Raw genomic sequence first — 12,568 nt, forward strand, 5'->3', positions numbered from 1 at the left:
TCATGCAGCCGACAGGCTTGGCTAACCAACGTTTGTTTTTTTCGCTTTAGTTTCTGTTCTGCCGGCGGGGGGGGGGGGGGGGGGGGGGGGGGGGTGTGGCGGCGTGCATGGCTTGAGCCCCCGGGGGGGCGGAGCCAGGCAAGGAGGGGGGGGGGGGAGCCCTGGGCAACGCTCTGAAAAGGCACACGCTCACAGGAGTGTGGGGGGGGGGGAGGGGGGGAGTATGTTAAAAAATAGTGGTCTCGTACTTTGTGTTGACGCCCCTCTTGGCCTCTTGGCTGGGCTCCAGGATCCAGGGGACGTTGGCGTGGGCCTTCTGGTCCATGGAGGGCTGCTCCATCTGGGGGGGGGGGGGGGGGGGGGGGGAGGGGAGGGAGAGGGAGGAGGAGAGAGGAACAGCGGAAGTGTGAGGATGTGGAATATGTTTCAGTCTGACAATGGACAAACTCTCCCCTCTCCTCTCCCTTCTCCTCTCTCCCCTCTCCCCTCTCTCTCCTCCCCTCTCCTCTCCCTTCTCCCTTCTCCTCTCTCCTCTCTCCCCTCTCCCCTCTCCCCTATCTTCTCTCCTGCTGTGACCGACTGCACGGGTTCAGCAACACATTCTCATTCCCAATAAATATTCAAGTTGAATTCTTCAGTCTTCAAACAAGCTCATGATGCAGTCAAGCAGACAAGGCATCAAGGTATGCAAAGGTGAGGAGGTGGAGGTGAGGAGGAGGAGGAGGTGAAGAGATGGAGGTTTAGGAGGTGTAGGTGGGGAGGAAGAGGTGAGGAGGAGGAGGATGTGGAGGTGAGGAGGAGGAGGAGGGGAGGAGTTGAGGAGATGGACGAGTTGAGCTCGAGAGGATGAGGAGATGTATGAGACAAAGACTCCCATAATGCATTCCACCCCGCTCTCTGCAGGGAGAAGCAAGGAGATGCATTGTGCATTCAGATCCGCACGCTAATAAAGATGATTTATGTTCCATCTAAACCTGAGCAGCTCACACCGTGCCTGTGGACGTTCTCGCGCTTGGACTCTGCTCATTTGACTATTACAATCTGCAGTGGATATCACAGCCAGTTCTCATCTTTTTCTTCTTCGGTGTTTAACCAATTTATGGAAGTCGGAATTCCGAAAATAAAACAGAGGAAAGAACATTTGAAGCGAGCATCGTCTCGCTCTCCTTCTGCTGTTGGCTGGCAGCGTCACCGGAGCCGTTCCCTCAGCCAACCAGAAGCTCCTTATCTTAGTTGCCGGGGGCGATTTCTCTTCCATCCAAAGGTTTATTCTCAGATTGGCTCGAAGAGGATTGGGGGGTGGACCATGTGACTGTGAACACTGCAATTTGACATGAGAATAATCTCTCTCTCTCTCTCTCCCTCTCCCTCTCTCTATCACTCTCTCTCTCTCTCTCTCTCTCTCTCTCTCTCTCTCTCTCTCTCTCTCTCTCTCTCTCTCTCTCTCTCTCTCTCTCTCTCCTCCTACCTCTGTCCTCAGTTCGTTGTTAGTGTGCTGTGTAGGGACAGGTTACGTTACACTAAAAGCCTCTAAGGACCATTCATATTTGTCATACAGATACGTATGAATAATTATGTGTTGCCCGTTGGTGGGTTGGTGTGTGTTTGTAAGCGCCGTGTAACTAATGTGTTTGTGCTGTCGCATGTTTTACTGCAGTATACTGAAGTAAAACCCTGCACGGTTCATCCTGCTCTACTCTGGTGCCGGATTAATATTACATCCACCTCAAGCATTCCTTTAGCTGCCTGTTGACATTCTGTAGCACACACACACACACACACACACACACACACACACACACACACACACACACACACACACACACACACACACACACACACACACACACACACACACACACACACACACACACACAGAAAGTCTTCTGTCTCTCACTCGCTCGCTCTCTCCTACACACACAACTCTCTCACTCTCTCTATTGTCTCATTTTGATCTCTCTGTCCCAGGAGCAATGAAGGTCAACTCAGGTCAAAGGTGAGTCTGGTGGACACTGGGGATCGAACACGGTACCTTTGGGCTGGGAGTGGAACATCCCTCACCACTAGACTATTTTGCCCCCCCTGTTCGGTGCTGATTGGCTAAAACCATCCAGCTCAGAGCTCCAGTAGAGAACTCTGCTGTACGCCCTATACACACCTAGTGAACACCAGTGAGCCTCAGTGAACACTAGTGTTTACTAGTGAACACTAGTGAATGAGGTTCCATTATTACTAGTGTGCACTAGTGTGTATTAATGGTCAGTAGTAAACACTAGTGAATAACTTTGCACCATCACTCCGCAGTGTACAACACCACACCACTCCACCCCCCACCCAAACCACTGCACCACCCAAACCACTGCACCCCCCAAACCTCTGCACCACCCAAATTACTGCACACCCCAAACCTCTGCACCACTGCACCACCAAAACCACACCAGTGCACCCCCAAACCACTGCACCCCCCAAAACCACTGCACCCCCCAAACCACTGCACCCCCCAAACCACTGCACCCCCCAAACCACTGCACCCCCCAAACCAGGCCAAAGCAGAGCACCACATCAACCATGCGTAGCGTAGTTGCGAGAGGACCTGACCCCCGCAGAGAGACCCCGCTGGAGGGGGGGAGGAGGAAGAGGAGGGTGAAGAGGAGGTCTGTGGGGCGTGAACATGTGACCCAACGACCAGCGGCCATGGGGAGGCATGGCGACCTAGGGACAAAGGTCAAATAGAGGTCATAGGTGTGCGTGCAAGAGCGTTTCTGCTCGTCAAAGCGCCACCCAAAAATACTCGTGGTGGTTGTTAATGCCATAGCAACAGCAGCACACGGCAACCGCATGCCAGTTCTAAAACTGACACCATGGCAACAGCATGCATTGGAGTCATGGTCTGCTTTTAAAAATGCTGGTCATGGTCCCAGTTAAACCAGGGAGACCAGTTAAACCAGCAACACTTGTTGTCTCCGGTATATATATATATATATTATATATATATAAAATAACATTAATGACGTGGCCGACAACAGCCATTTATAGAGTGTCCAGCGCTAGCATGGAATTAGCGCCGGAGGCTAACGTGTTTCGGCGTGCTGAACTAATTAAACTCTGCTAGTGGGCTAACGTTCAGTCCCTGGGCATCTCGCCAAACCAAGACGCATCGGCAGCAGCCCTGAGCAAGGCGGTGGACACTACGACTGAACCGCCGGAAACCACCAAACAGAAAGAACCAATCAAATCCCAGTCTGATCCTCTGTGGTTGGCTGCCGTGTGGTTTATGCCCTCGGGGTTTTAAATGTTTTAGTGGATTTGTTCTGCAGGGAAAGCAACACTGAGCGTTTGCTAGCACGTTAGCATGTGTTAACCATCTAACTTTAGAGCACATACGTGTGTGTGTGTGTGTGTGTGTGTGTGTGTGTGTGTGTGTGTGTGTGTGTGTGTGTGTGTGTGTGTGTGTGTGTGTGTTCATGTGCGTGTGCATATGTGTGTGTGTGTTCAATCTGAGGAGGCATGCCATGTGCGTACCGATATAGCATTTAGCTAGCTAGCATGGCGATGTGTTGCCCTGTAACTCTATAGCTGAACCCTAGCTAGGCAGCTAGCCCCGCTATGCTTCTAAACGTGATGACATTCAACACGCATCAGAAGTGAGGGGGCTATTTTGAAGCTGTCAGCGGTTAAAAAGGGGAGGGTATGTCCAGAGGAAGAATGACGCCATGGCAACCAAAGACAGACACACACACATGCAGAGCAACAAGCTTGTTCTAGGCTATTGTATGCCTAGAATGCGAGGAATAGGTGACACGCACACGCACACACACACATGCGGCGACAGACAGACTCGTTTGATGCAGGATTTTAAACCAATTAGCTTCATGCTAACACAGCCCCTCAGTCCATGTGCTCAGATTCAGTCAAATCAAATCCATTAAAACCACAAAGCCAGAGGGAGAGAGTAAAGATGGAGGGTTGGACAAAAATATAAAAGAGGGAAACAATCCCGCATAAATAACCAGGTATATCACAATTCTAATTAGGGCAGACTAATTGGGCCGGGTTTCAGAAATGGTTAAATACATTTCATTATAAAACTAATTTGGCCTCTTCTTTCAATATCATTTATTTTAGATTTGAGTCCGGCCCACATTTGATTTATTGTGCTGTCACTGATATATTGCAATTTGATTTATCCGTCCGTCTGTTTATTTATTTGAAGACAGATTTGATCCTTGCCCACATTAGTTTGAAATGATTTCAAACTGTCAGTTACAGAGTATTATTTCAGTTTGGTAAAGATGTCTGTCTGTCTGCCCGTCTGTCTGTCTGCATGTCTGTTTAATATCATGAAACACCTCCAACGTAGTGGTACAAGTAGTAACAATAAAGCCAATAAATTAGATCATGAATGGTTTAGAAGCACGGAGATGAGACAGAAGGAGCGAGGAGAGAGGAGACAGGAGACACAGCGAGGAGAGAGGAGACACACAGCGAGGAGAGAGGAGACACACAGCGAGGAGAGAGGAGACACAGCGAGGTGGAGAGGAGACACACAGCGAGGAGAGAGGAGACACACAGCGAGGAGAGAGGAGACACAGCGAGGAGAGAGGAGACACAAACTGAAGAGAGAGGAGACACAGGAGGGAGAGAGGAGACACATAGCAAGGTGGGAGGACACACAGAAAGAAGAGAGGAGACACACAGCGAGGAGAGAGGAGACACAGCGAGGAGAGAGGAGACAGAGGGGTGAGGAGACACACAGTGAAGAGAGAGGAGAGATAGGGGGGAGGAGAGAGGACACACAGCGAGGAGAGAGGAGACAGGAGACGCAAAGCGAGGAGAGCGGAGAAACACAGCAAGGAGAGAGGAGACACAGCGAGGAGAGAGGAGACAGGAGACACAAAGCGAGGAGAGCAGAGAAACACGGCGAGGAGAGAGGAGACAGGAGACACAAAGCGAGGAGAGCAGAGAAACACAGCGAGGAGAGAGGAAACACAGCGAGGAGAGAGGAGACAGGGGGAGAGGAGGGAGACTCACGGCCTTGCGGATGTTGACGCGGGGCTTGGGTACGGGTTTGCCCCCCTTGCTGTCGAAGCTCTCTGGGAGGGTGGAGGAGCCGTGGCCGGTCTTGCGCGCCTGCAGGGCCAGCTGGTAGGCCACCTCGAAGGCCTGGCCCAGCGTCAGGATGATCTCGTAGGCCAGGTTCTGGAGGGAGGGGGGAGGGGGGGGTGGTTAGAGTCCGGAGGAACGGAGGGCTAGCCTGGATGGTGCTAGCCCTACGTTGGGCCAAACAATATGGTACTAGTTCTGCATTTATCCTCCACAATAAGAGCGTTCCTACCGTCCCCTGAGCTAGGTCCAGGGTGAGTTCAAGATCCATATAAGGTGCTGACCAAATATGGGTGTTGGGACATGCATCACTTTTACCAAACAAACTGCCCAGTAACAGGCATCTGATAGGCTGTGAAATACTTTCATTCAGACATATGGTTCTGGCCCGCGGCCCATTGGTCGAGACCCAATGGCGCGGATAGGAGAGGAGAAGAGGAGAGGGAAGGAGAGGGGAGGAGAGGAGAAGAGGAGCGGGGAGGAGAAGAGGAGAGAGGAGAGAGGAGAGAGGAGAGGAGAAGAGGAGCGGGGAAGAGAGGAGAGGGGAGGAGAGGGGAGGAGAGGGGAGGAGAGGGGAGGAGAGGAGAGGAGAAGAGGAGCGGGGAGGAGAAGAGGAGAGGAGAGAGGAGAGAGGAGAGGGGAGGAGAGGGGAAGAGGAGAGAGGAGAGAGGAGAGGGGAGGAGAGGGGAGGGGAGGAGAGGGGAGGAGAAGAGGAGAGAGGAGAGGAGAAGAGGAACGGGAGGAGAGGAGAGGGGAGGAGAGGAGAGGGGAGGAGAGGGGAGGAGAAGGAGATGATGGGGGAAGGTTACAGGGTATGGGGGTATGGGTGGCGGTGTCGCGGGCCACTGACCACGTCGAAGGCGGTGAAGACGTGGCAGTAGTGGTGGCTGGACTTGAGGTCTTTGGTGATGTAGGCAAAGGTGGAGAGGTCGTCAGGGTCCTGTGCTGCACACGAGATGTTCCGGATCTCGTGCTCAGCGATGATGTTCTGAGGGAGAGGGGGAGGGACGGACAAACAGACATCTTAAAATCTCTTTTATGCAGTTCACTGGAAGAAGATCGTTTATGGGGTTAATGTTCACATTCTGCTGAGAGATTCAACAAAATGAAATGTTAGAAGAAGATCACCGACGCGTCCCCCTCCTTCTGGATTTGACATTCAAAGAATGATGATTCCACTCAAACTATCAAACCGATTAAAAAAAACGCCCAAAAGATTTGAACCTTTCAGTATGAATCGCTCTACATGAACTTTCAACAATTCCAGAAACAGTTTGTGAAAAAGGACATGAGACAGACAGTCCGTACTTTGTTGGTGGCGTCGATGAACTTCACTCCTTTATAGGAGACAGAGAGAACGATGGTGGGAACCTTCTTCACCTGCTCCGTGGACTTCTGCAGAGAGTGGGAGAGACAGAGACAGAGAGAGAAAGAGAGAAAGGGAGACAGAGACAGAGAGACATGTAAAGAGAGGGAGACATGTAGAGAGAGAGAGAGAGAGAGGGGGAGGGGAACAGGGGACAAGGGAGAGAAGAGAGATCATATTACTCAGAATCCATTCCCCATCATTTGGCGTTTCATTAAAAATATGTAAACTGAAACTTAATCCAAACCCCCCCAGCTTGTATGTTAGCGTGTAATACTGTGGTCAGGACACGAAGACTTAAGGCAGCTTAGTCCACTCGGACTCACACTGTCTTCAGATCAGTTTTACAAACCAGTTAATTCTCTAGTGAGCCCTTCTGGTGGGGGGGGGTTTAAGGGGTGAAATAACCAGTTCAGGAAACCCGCTACAAGGCCATATTAGGGCAGAGGAAGTTATAGGGTTGAAATAACCATTTATCATCGTTATTAACTTTTCAGAAAAGCCTCCTGACACTCCCTGTAGGTAGACGAGTGAAGACCTGTCATCGTTGTGGTTGCTTTGTGTGTTATTGTGTAACTCGCGCGTGTTATTGTGTAACCGGTGTTCTGCAGTAACTACGGCTGTGGAGTAAACGGCCCCTAAGGAACAAGACTTAGTTAACATGAGCTCCGCCTTTCAAAGTGCCCTGGATTTGATACGCTGCACGATGGAGCCAAGGGAGGTGTGTGTGCGCGCGTATGTGTGTGTGTGTGTGTGTGTGTGTGTGTGTGTGTGTGTGTGTGTGTGTGTGTGTGTGTGTGTGTGTGTGTGTGTGTGTGTGTCCGCGTGTATGTGCGTCGTGTACGTCTGTGTGTGGGTGTGCGTGTGTGTGCTTTTGTGTTTGTGTGATAAGGGTAAAAGGTAAGGGACCAACTAGGCAGCAAGAGTAGCAGGCAATAAGAAAGAGAGAGAGAGAGAGAGAGAGAGAGAGAGAGAGAGAGGAGAGAGAGAGAGAGAGAGAGAGAGAGAGAGAGAGAGAGAGAGAGAGAGAGAGAGAGAGAGAGAGAGAGAGAGAGAGAGAGAGAGAGAGAGAGAGAGAGAGAGAGAGAGAGAGAGAGGTAGGCAGTAGAGGAGTTGAGAGGAAAAGCTAGGGCATATGAAAAATATTCCCATGACACACTTAACCTCCTCATAAGACTTAAAGACTGCAGTGGTGTGTGTGGGTGTGTGTGGCCCAGATTTAAAGGTAGAGAAGGGTTCTCATCCATCATGCACGTTATTTATCCCACGTTTTATAAAAGAAAACAATAAACCCGTTTCTGGAGAGCTTGGAGCTGAGCTGAGATGAGCTGAGCTGCAGTAGAGGAACATGTTTCTACTGGGATCTATTGTATACTGTATGTATACATATACGTATACTCTCAGAGGTTTATTATGGGAGCTGTGTAATAAACTCTGATAAATACATTAATGATTCATGATTTAGTTTTCATAAATGTATGCATATTATTTTGATGTAATGCTTATGATTTATGTTTATTCCTTATGTTGTACAATGTATGACCCTTCATAGATTATGTGCAATTATTCATGTTCAATATTAATTATTTATGTTTCATAGCTAGGTTTCATGTGAATTATTTATTTGTCATCATTGTTTTGTATAGTATTTATTTCTGAAGGTCCTTTGACATCAGGAACACTACGAATTAACAACAGCAGAAAGTGACCAAAATAGAGAAAAATACGCAATTTCTTTTTACGTAGACTAGTTATCTATTTCAGTCACGACTCAAATATGAAGCACTTTCAAATGCGGCTGATGAAGTCAGATGATTCAAAGTTCAGCAGCCCAGTAAAGACAAGCTTATTCACCGAAACATCTTCTGTAATCGGAGGATTAAATTATCATGGATTCACTTCTTAATCCAAGAGCAACATAGCGGAGCGGATGACAGGGTTTATGATACATGGAACGCTGTTTGAGTCGATATTAAATAAATAAAAATATGTTTTTCATAAAGCCACATTTCCATCTGGAATATTGAATTGAGTCGTCGTGTTTCCTCCGACCGAAGAGTCCGCCATTTGTTTACCCAAAATGGAGGTTCTTCTTCAACCTCAGTGGAGACACGAGTCCGCTCAGCCCCATGAGACACACATCTTACTGAGGTTGGATTAACAATGTTTCATGGTTCCAATGGTTGTGTTATCCCTCATGTATTCATTTTCCTAGTGGATGTGTTATTCCTCATGTGTTTATGGTATTCCTCATGTGTTCATAGGGGGTGAGGTGTTACCCTCATCTTGGCGCAGGCGTCCTGGGTCGACTCTGTTCCTCTCAGCTCCTTAACCAGCATGGAGCCCAGGTACTGAGGATACACACACACACACACACACACACACACACACACACACACACACACACACACACACACACACACACAAACACACACACACACACACACACACACACACACACACACACACACATACACACACGCTCAGTGTTAAACATAGGATGTCAGGTCACTGCACGCCCCCCCCCCCCCCCCCCAAGACAACCACAACAAAACAGAACATTAAGCCCATGAGAGAGAGAGAGAGAGAGAGAGAGAGAGAGAGAGAGAGAGAGAGAGAGAGAGAGAGAGAGAGAGAGAGAGAGAGAGAGAGAGAGAGAGAGAGAGAGAGAGAGAGAGAAAGAGACCTTTACTTGAGTTACTGAACGTCATCATAAGAGGCTCCATGACAGATCCATCCCCTCTAAACCAAGTTTATTCCGGATCATCCGGCCGCACGGACCGTGACCAACTGAACACAAACGTTCTATTTTTAGACCAGAAGGATGAGATTCAGCTCCTCTCCCAGTTCACCTCTCCCAGTTCCCAGATCCCAGTTCATCTCTCCTAGTTCCCTGATCCCAGTTCATCTCTCTGATCACTTCATTGTGTTTAAGCTCATATTTACTTTACTTTTTTATTATTGTTCTTACACTTTATCCTTATTGACCTGACTCTACTTGATTTGTACCTAACCGTATATTTACGGTTAGGAAAAGGTGCGCCTTATATCTGATCCTTCTTTTACCTGCCTTCAGCTCATGTTTGAGTTGACATGTCACCTTATCTACTGACCTCATATCTAACCTCACAGTGACCCTATCTTATATGCGTTGTGAACCCCACTCCTCCCCTAATGAGGGTTCAACACCCTACTGGCAGCTCACTCACAGCTAAAGGTCACGCTAAATGTCACAGCTAAAGGTCACTGTTAATTAGCAATGATGTTGAACTCCCGGCATGAACCATTACTGCATGTGGTGGATAACGATTCATAATTATAATATCAAAAGAAAAGACGAACCACAACATGTCTGACACACACAGATGCACAGACACAGACACGCACACGCGCACGCGCACACACACACACACACACACACACACACACACACACACACACACACACACACAGGACTCACGTAGGCCTCGTAGTCACAGGACTGGAAGATGAGCTTCTCTGGGTGGTGCTGCCAGTACTGCACCGGGGTGGAGGAGGTGGCCTCGTTGGGGGGGCGCAACGTGATTGGCTCGCACCACTCCCCTTGCTAAACACACAAACAACAACATTGACTCTTTAGATTGGGGGGACGTACACTCAGTCACATGTGATGAAACGTGCAGTATGTCATTTCTCTCAATCAAACAATAACAAAGGACGCAGCGCGGGATCATGGGACTTTTGTCTTCACTGCCATTGCAGATCAAAATCGTTCTGAAGTGACTGAGGCAGAACACATGTTCACAGACGAGAAACCATAACGTTTTATTAACCTTTGGCTATTCACTCTTTGGCATCCGTGACTCACACAGATGCTGAGTCACTTAACTGATCTCTGTAGGGTGCTGAGTCACCTTGCTTCTCTATTCTGTAGGATGCCCTTTACTGTAGGGTGCTGGGTCACTTTACTGTAGGGAGCTGAGTCACCTTACTGCTCTATTCTGTAGGGTGCCCTTTACTGTAGGGTGCTACAGTGCTACAGACACTTTACTGCTCTCTGTAGGGCGCTGAGTCACTTTACTGCTCTCTGCAGGGCTCTGAGTCACTTTACTGCTCTCTGTAGGGCTCTGAGTCACTTTACTGCTCTCTGTAGGGCGCTGAGTCATTTTACTGCTCTCTGTAGGGCGCTGAGTCACTTTACTGCTCTCTGTAGGGCTCTGAGTCACTTTACTGCTCTCTGTAGGGCGCTGAGTCACTTTACTGCTCTCTGTAGGGTGATACCTATGTTTCTCTCAATGTGACGAGAGGAAAGGAGATGGAAGGAGAGAGGGGAGATGAGAGGAGAGGAGATGAGAGAGGAGAGGAGGGAAGAGGAGAGAGGAGAGGAGAGAGGAGAGAGGAGAGGAGAGAGGAAAAGAGGAGAGGAGAGAGAGGAGGTAAGGAGAGAGGGGAGAAGGGGAGAAGGAGAGGAAAGGAGAGAGAGAAGGAAAGGGAGCAAAGGAGGAGGAAGCAGAGTATAAGAGAAGAGATGGGAAGAGAGTAGGAAGTGGGGGGGCGAGGGGAGGAGGACGGCAGGGAGAAGAGGAAGAGGAGAGTAGAAGCGGGGGTACAGTGTGACGCACGGCTACGTAAAGGGATCCAACCAGAGCCTCCAGGAATGCGGGGGTCTCTTCAATGAGGGATGAATCACACACACACACACACACACACACACACACACACACACACACACACACACACACACACACACACACACACACACACACACACACACACACACACACACACACACACATATACACGGCTCTGTGCATGAAACCTTAATCTCAGAGAATAAGAGCACAGCTGCCCTTTTTTTTTGCCGACCTGCAAGTGTGTGTGAGTGTGCACGCGTGAGCCTACGTGTGGGTACGTGTACGTTTGTGTTTGTATACGTGTGTGTGTGTGTGTGTGTGTGTGTGTGTGTCCACCTGAGTCATTCTCTAGTAGGGCAGGCTGCTCTAAGCCTCTCCATCTCTTAATAAATGTCTCCCTTCTCAGAGTTCTGTGTGATGTCACTCTTAGCTTTACTGCAATGTTCAGAATGTGATAAACAGCTAAAAATAAAGATGAGCCTCACGAGTCTGGTTTAGCTGTACCCCACAACGTTGATCCGTGTGCGGCTGCTTGTTTGAATATAGATATCATAAAAAAAGTATCATTTGATACCTTGGACAGCCTGGAGTCTACATTGGCATCACGTATTGATTTATGATTTTGGAATCGATATTATTCTCACGTTGTCTCTCTGTTTGCTGTGGTCCTCAGCCCTGTTCTTTCGTTTGATTATATTTACATAACTCTCTGCCCCTCTCACTCCCCCCTCCCCCTCACTGCCCCTCTCTTACTCTCCCCCCCACTCTTTCTCTCCGTCTGAATGTCTCTCTCTCACCATGCTTACTTGGGCCATATCTCCCTCTCTCTCTCTCTGTGTCTGAATGTCTCTCGCTCACCATGCTGACTTGGGCCATATCTCCCTCTCTCTCTCTCTCTATCTCTCAGTGTCTGAATGTCTCTCGCTCACCATGCTGACTTGGGCCATATCTCCCTCTCTCTCTCTCTCTCTCTCTCTCTCTCTCTCTCTCTCTCTCTCTCTCTCTCTCTCTCTCTCTCTCTCTCTCTCTCTCTCTCTCTCTCTCTCTCTCTCTCTCTCTCTCTCTCTCTCTCTCTCTCAGTGTCTGAATGTCTCTCGCTCACCATGCTGACTTGGGCCATATCTCTCTCTCTCTCTCTCTCTCTCTATCTCTCAGTGTCTGAATGTCTCTCGCTCACCATGCTGACTTGGGCCATATCTCCCTCTCTCTCTCTCTATCTCTCAGTGTCTGAATGTCTCTCGCTCACCATGCTGACTTGGGCCATATCTCCCTCTCCCTCTCTCTCTCTCTCTCTCTCTCTCTCTCTCTCTCTCTCTCTCTCTCTCTCTCTCTCTCTCTCTCTCTCTCTCTCTCTCTCTCTCTCTCTCCCTCTCTCTCTCTCAGTGTCTGAATGTCTCTCGCTCACCATGCTGACTTGGGCCATCTGTCTCTCCAGCTTGGATCGGGGGACGTCCTCAAAGTAGTTCTCGCTGCTGCGTTGGCGCCG

General features: G+C 49.2%; 1 protein-coding gene across 1 annotated transcript in view; it reads right to left on the reverse strand.

Annotated features, from left to right (window-relative positions):
- Window positions 1–226: 226 nt before the first annotated feature.
- anks1b (ankyrin repeat and sterile alpha motif domain containing 1B) overlaps window positions 227–12,568 on the reverse strand; it is a 124,071-nt gene continuing 111,729 nt past the window's right edge. The window contains 7 exon segments of the mRNA XM_030342100.1: window positions 227–340; window positions 5,032–5,199; window positions 5,954–6,091; window positions 6,412–6,498; window positions 8,749–8,820; window positions 9,930–10,055; window positions 12,488–12,568. The exon segment at window positions 12,488–12,568 is cut by the window's right edge and continues 117 nt beyond it. Coding sequence (XP_030197960.1) covers window positions 227–340; window positions 5,032–5,199; window positions 5,954–6,091; window positions 6,412–6,498; window positions 8,749–8,820; window positions 9,930–10,055; window positions 12,488–12,568 — 786 coding nt within the window.

The sequence above is a fragment of the Gadus morhua genome, chromosome 19, assembly GCF_902167405.1.
Source record: "Gadus morhua chromosome 19, gadMor3.0, whole genome shotgun sequence".
NCBI classification, from domain to species: Eukaryota; Metazoa; Chordata; class Actinopteri; order Gadiformes; family Gadidae; genus Gadus; species Gadus morhua.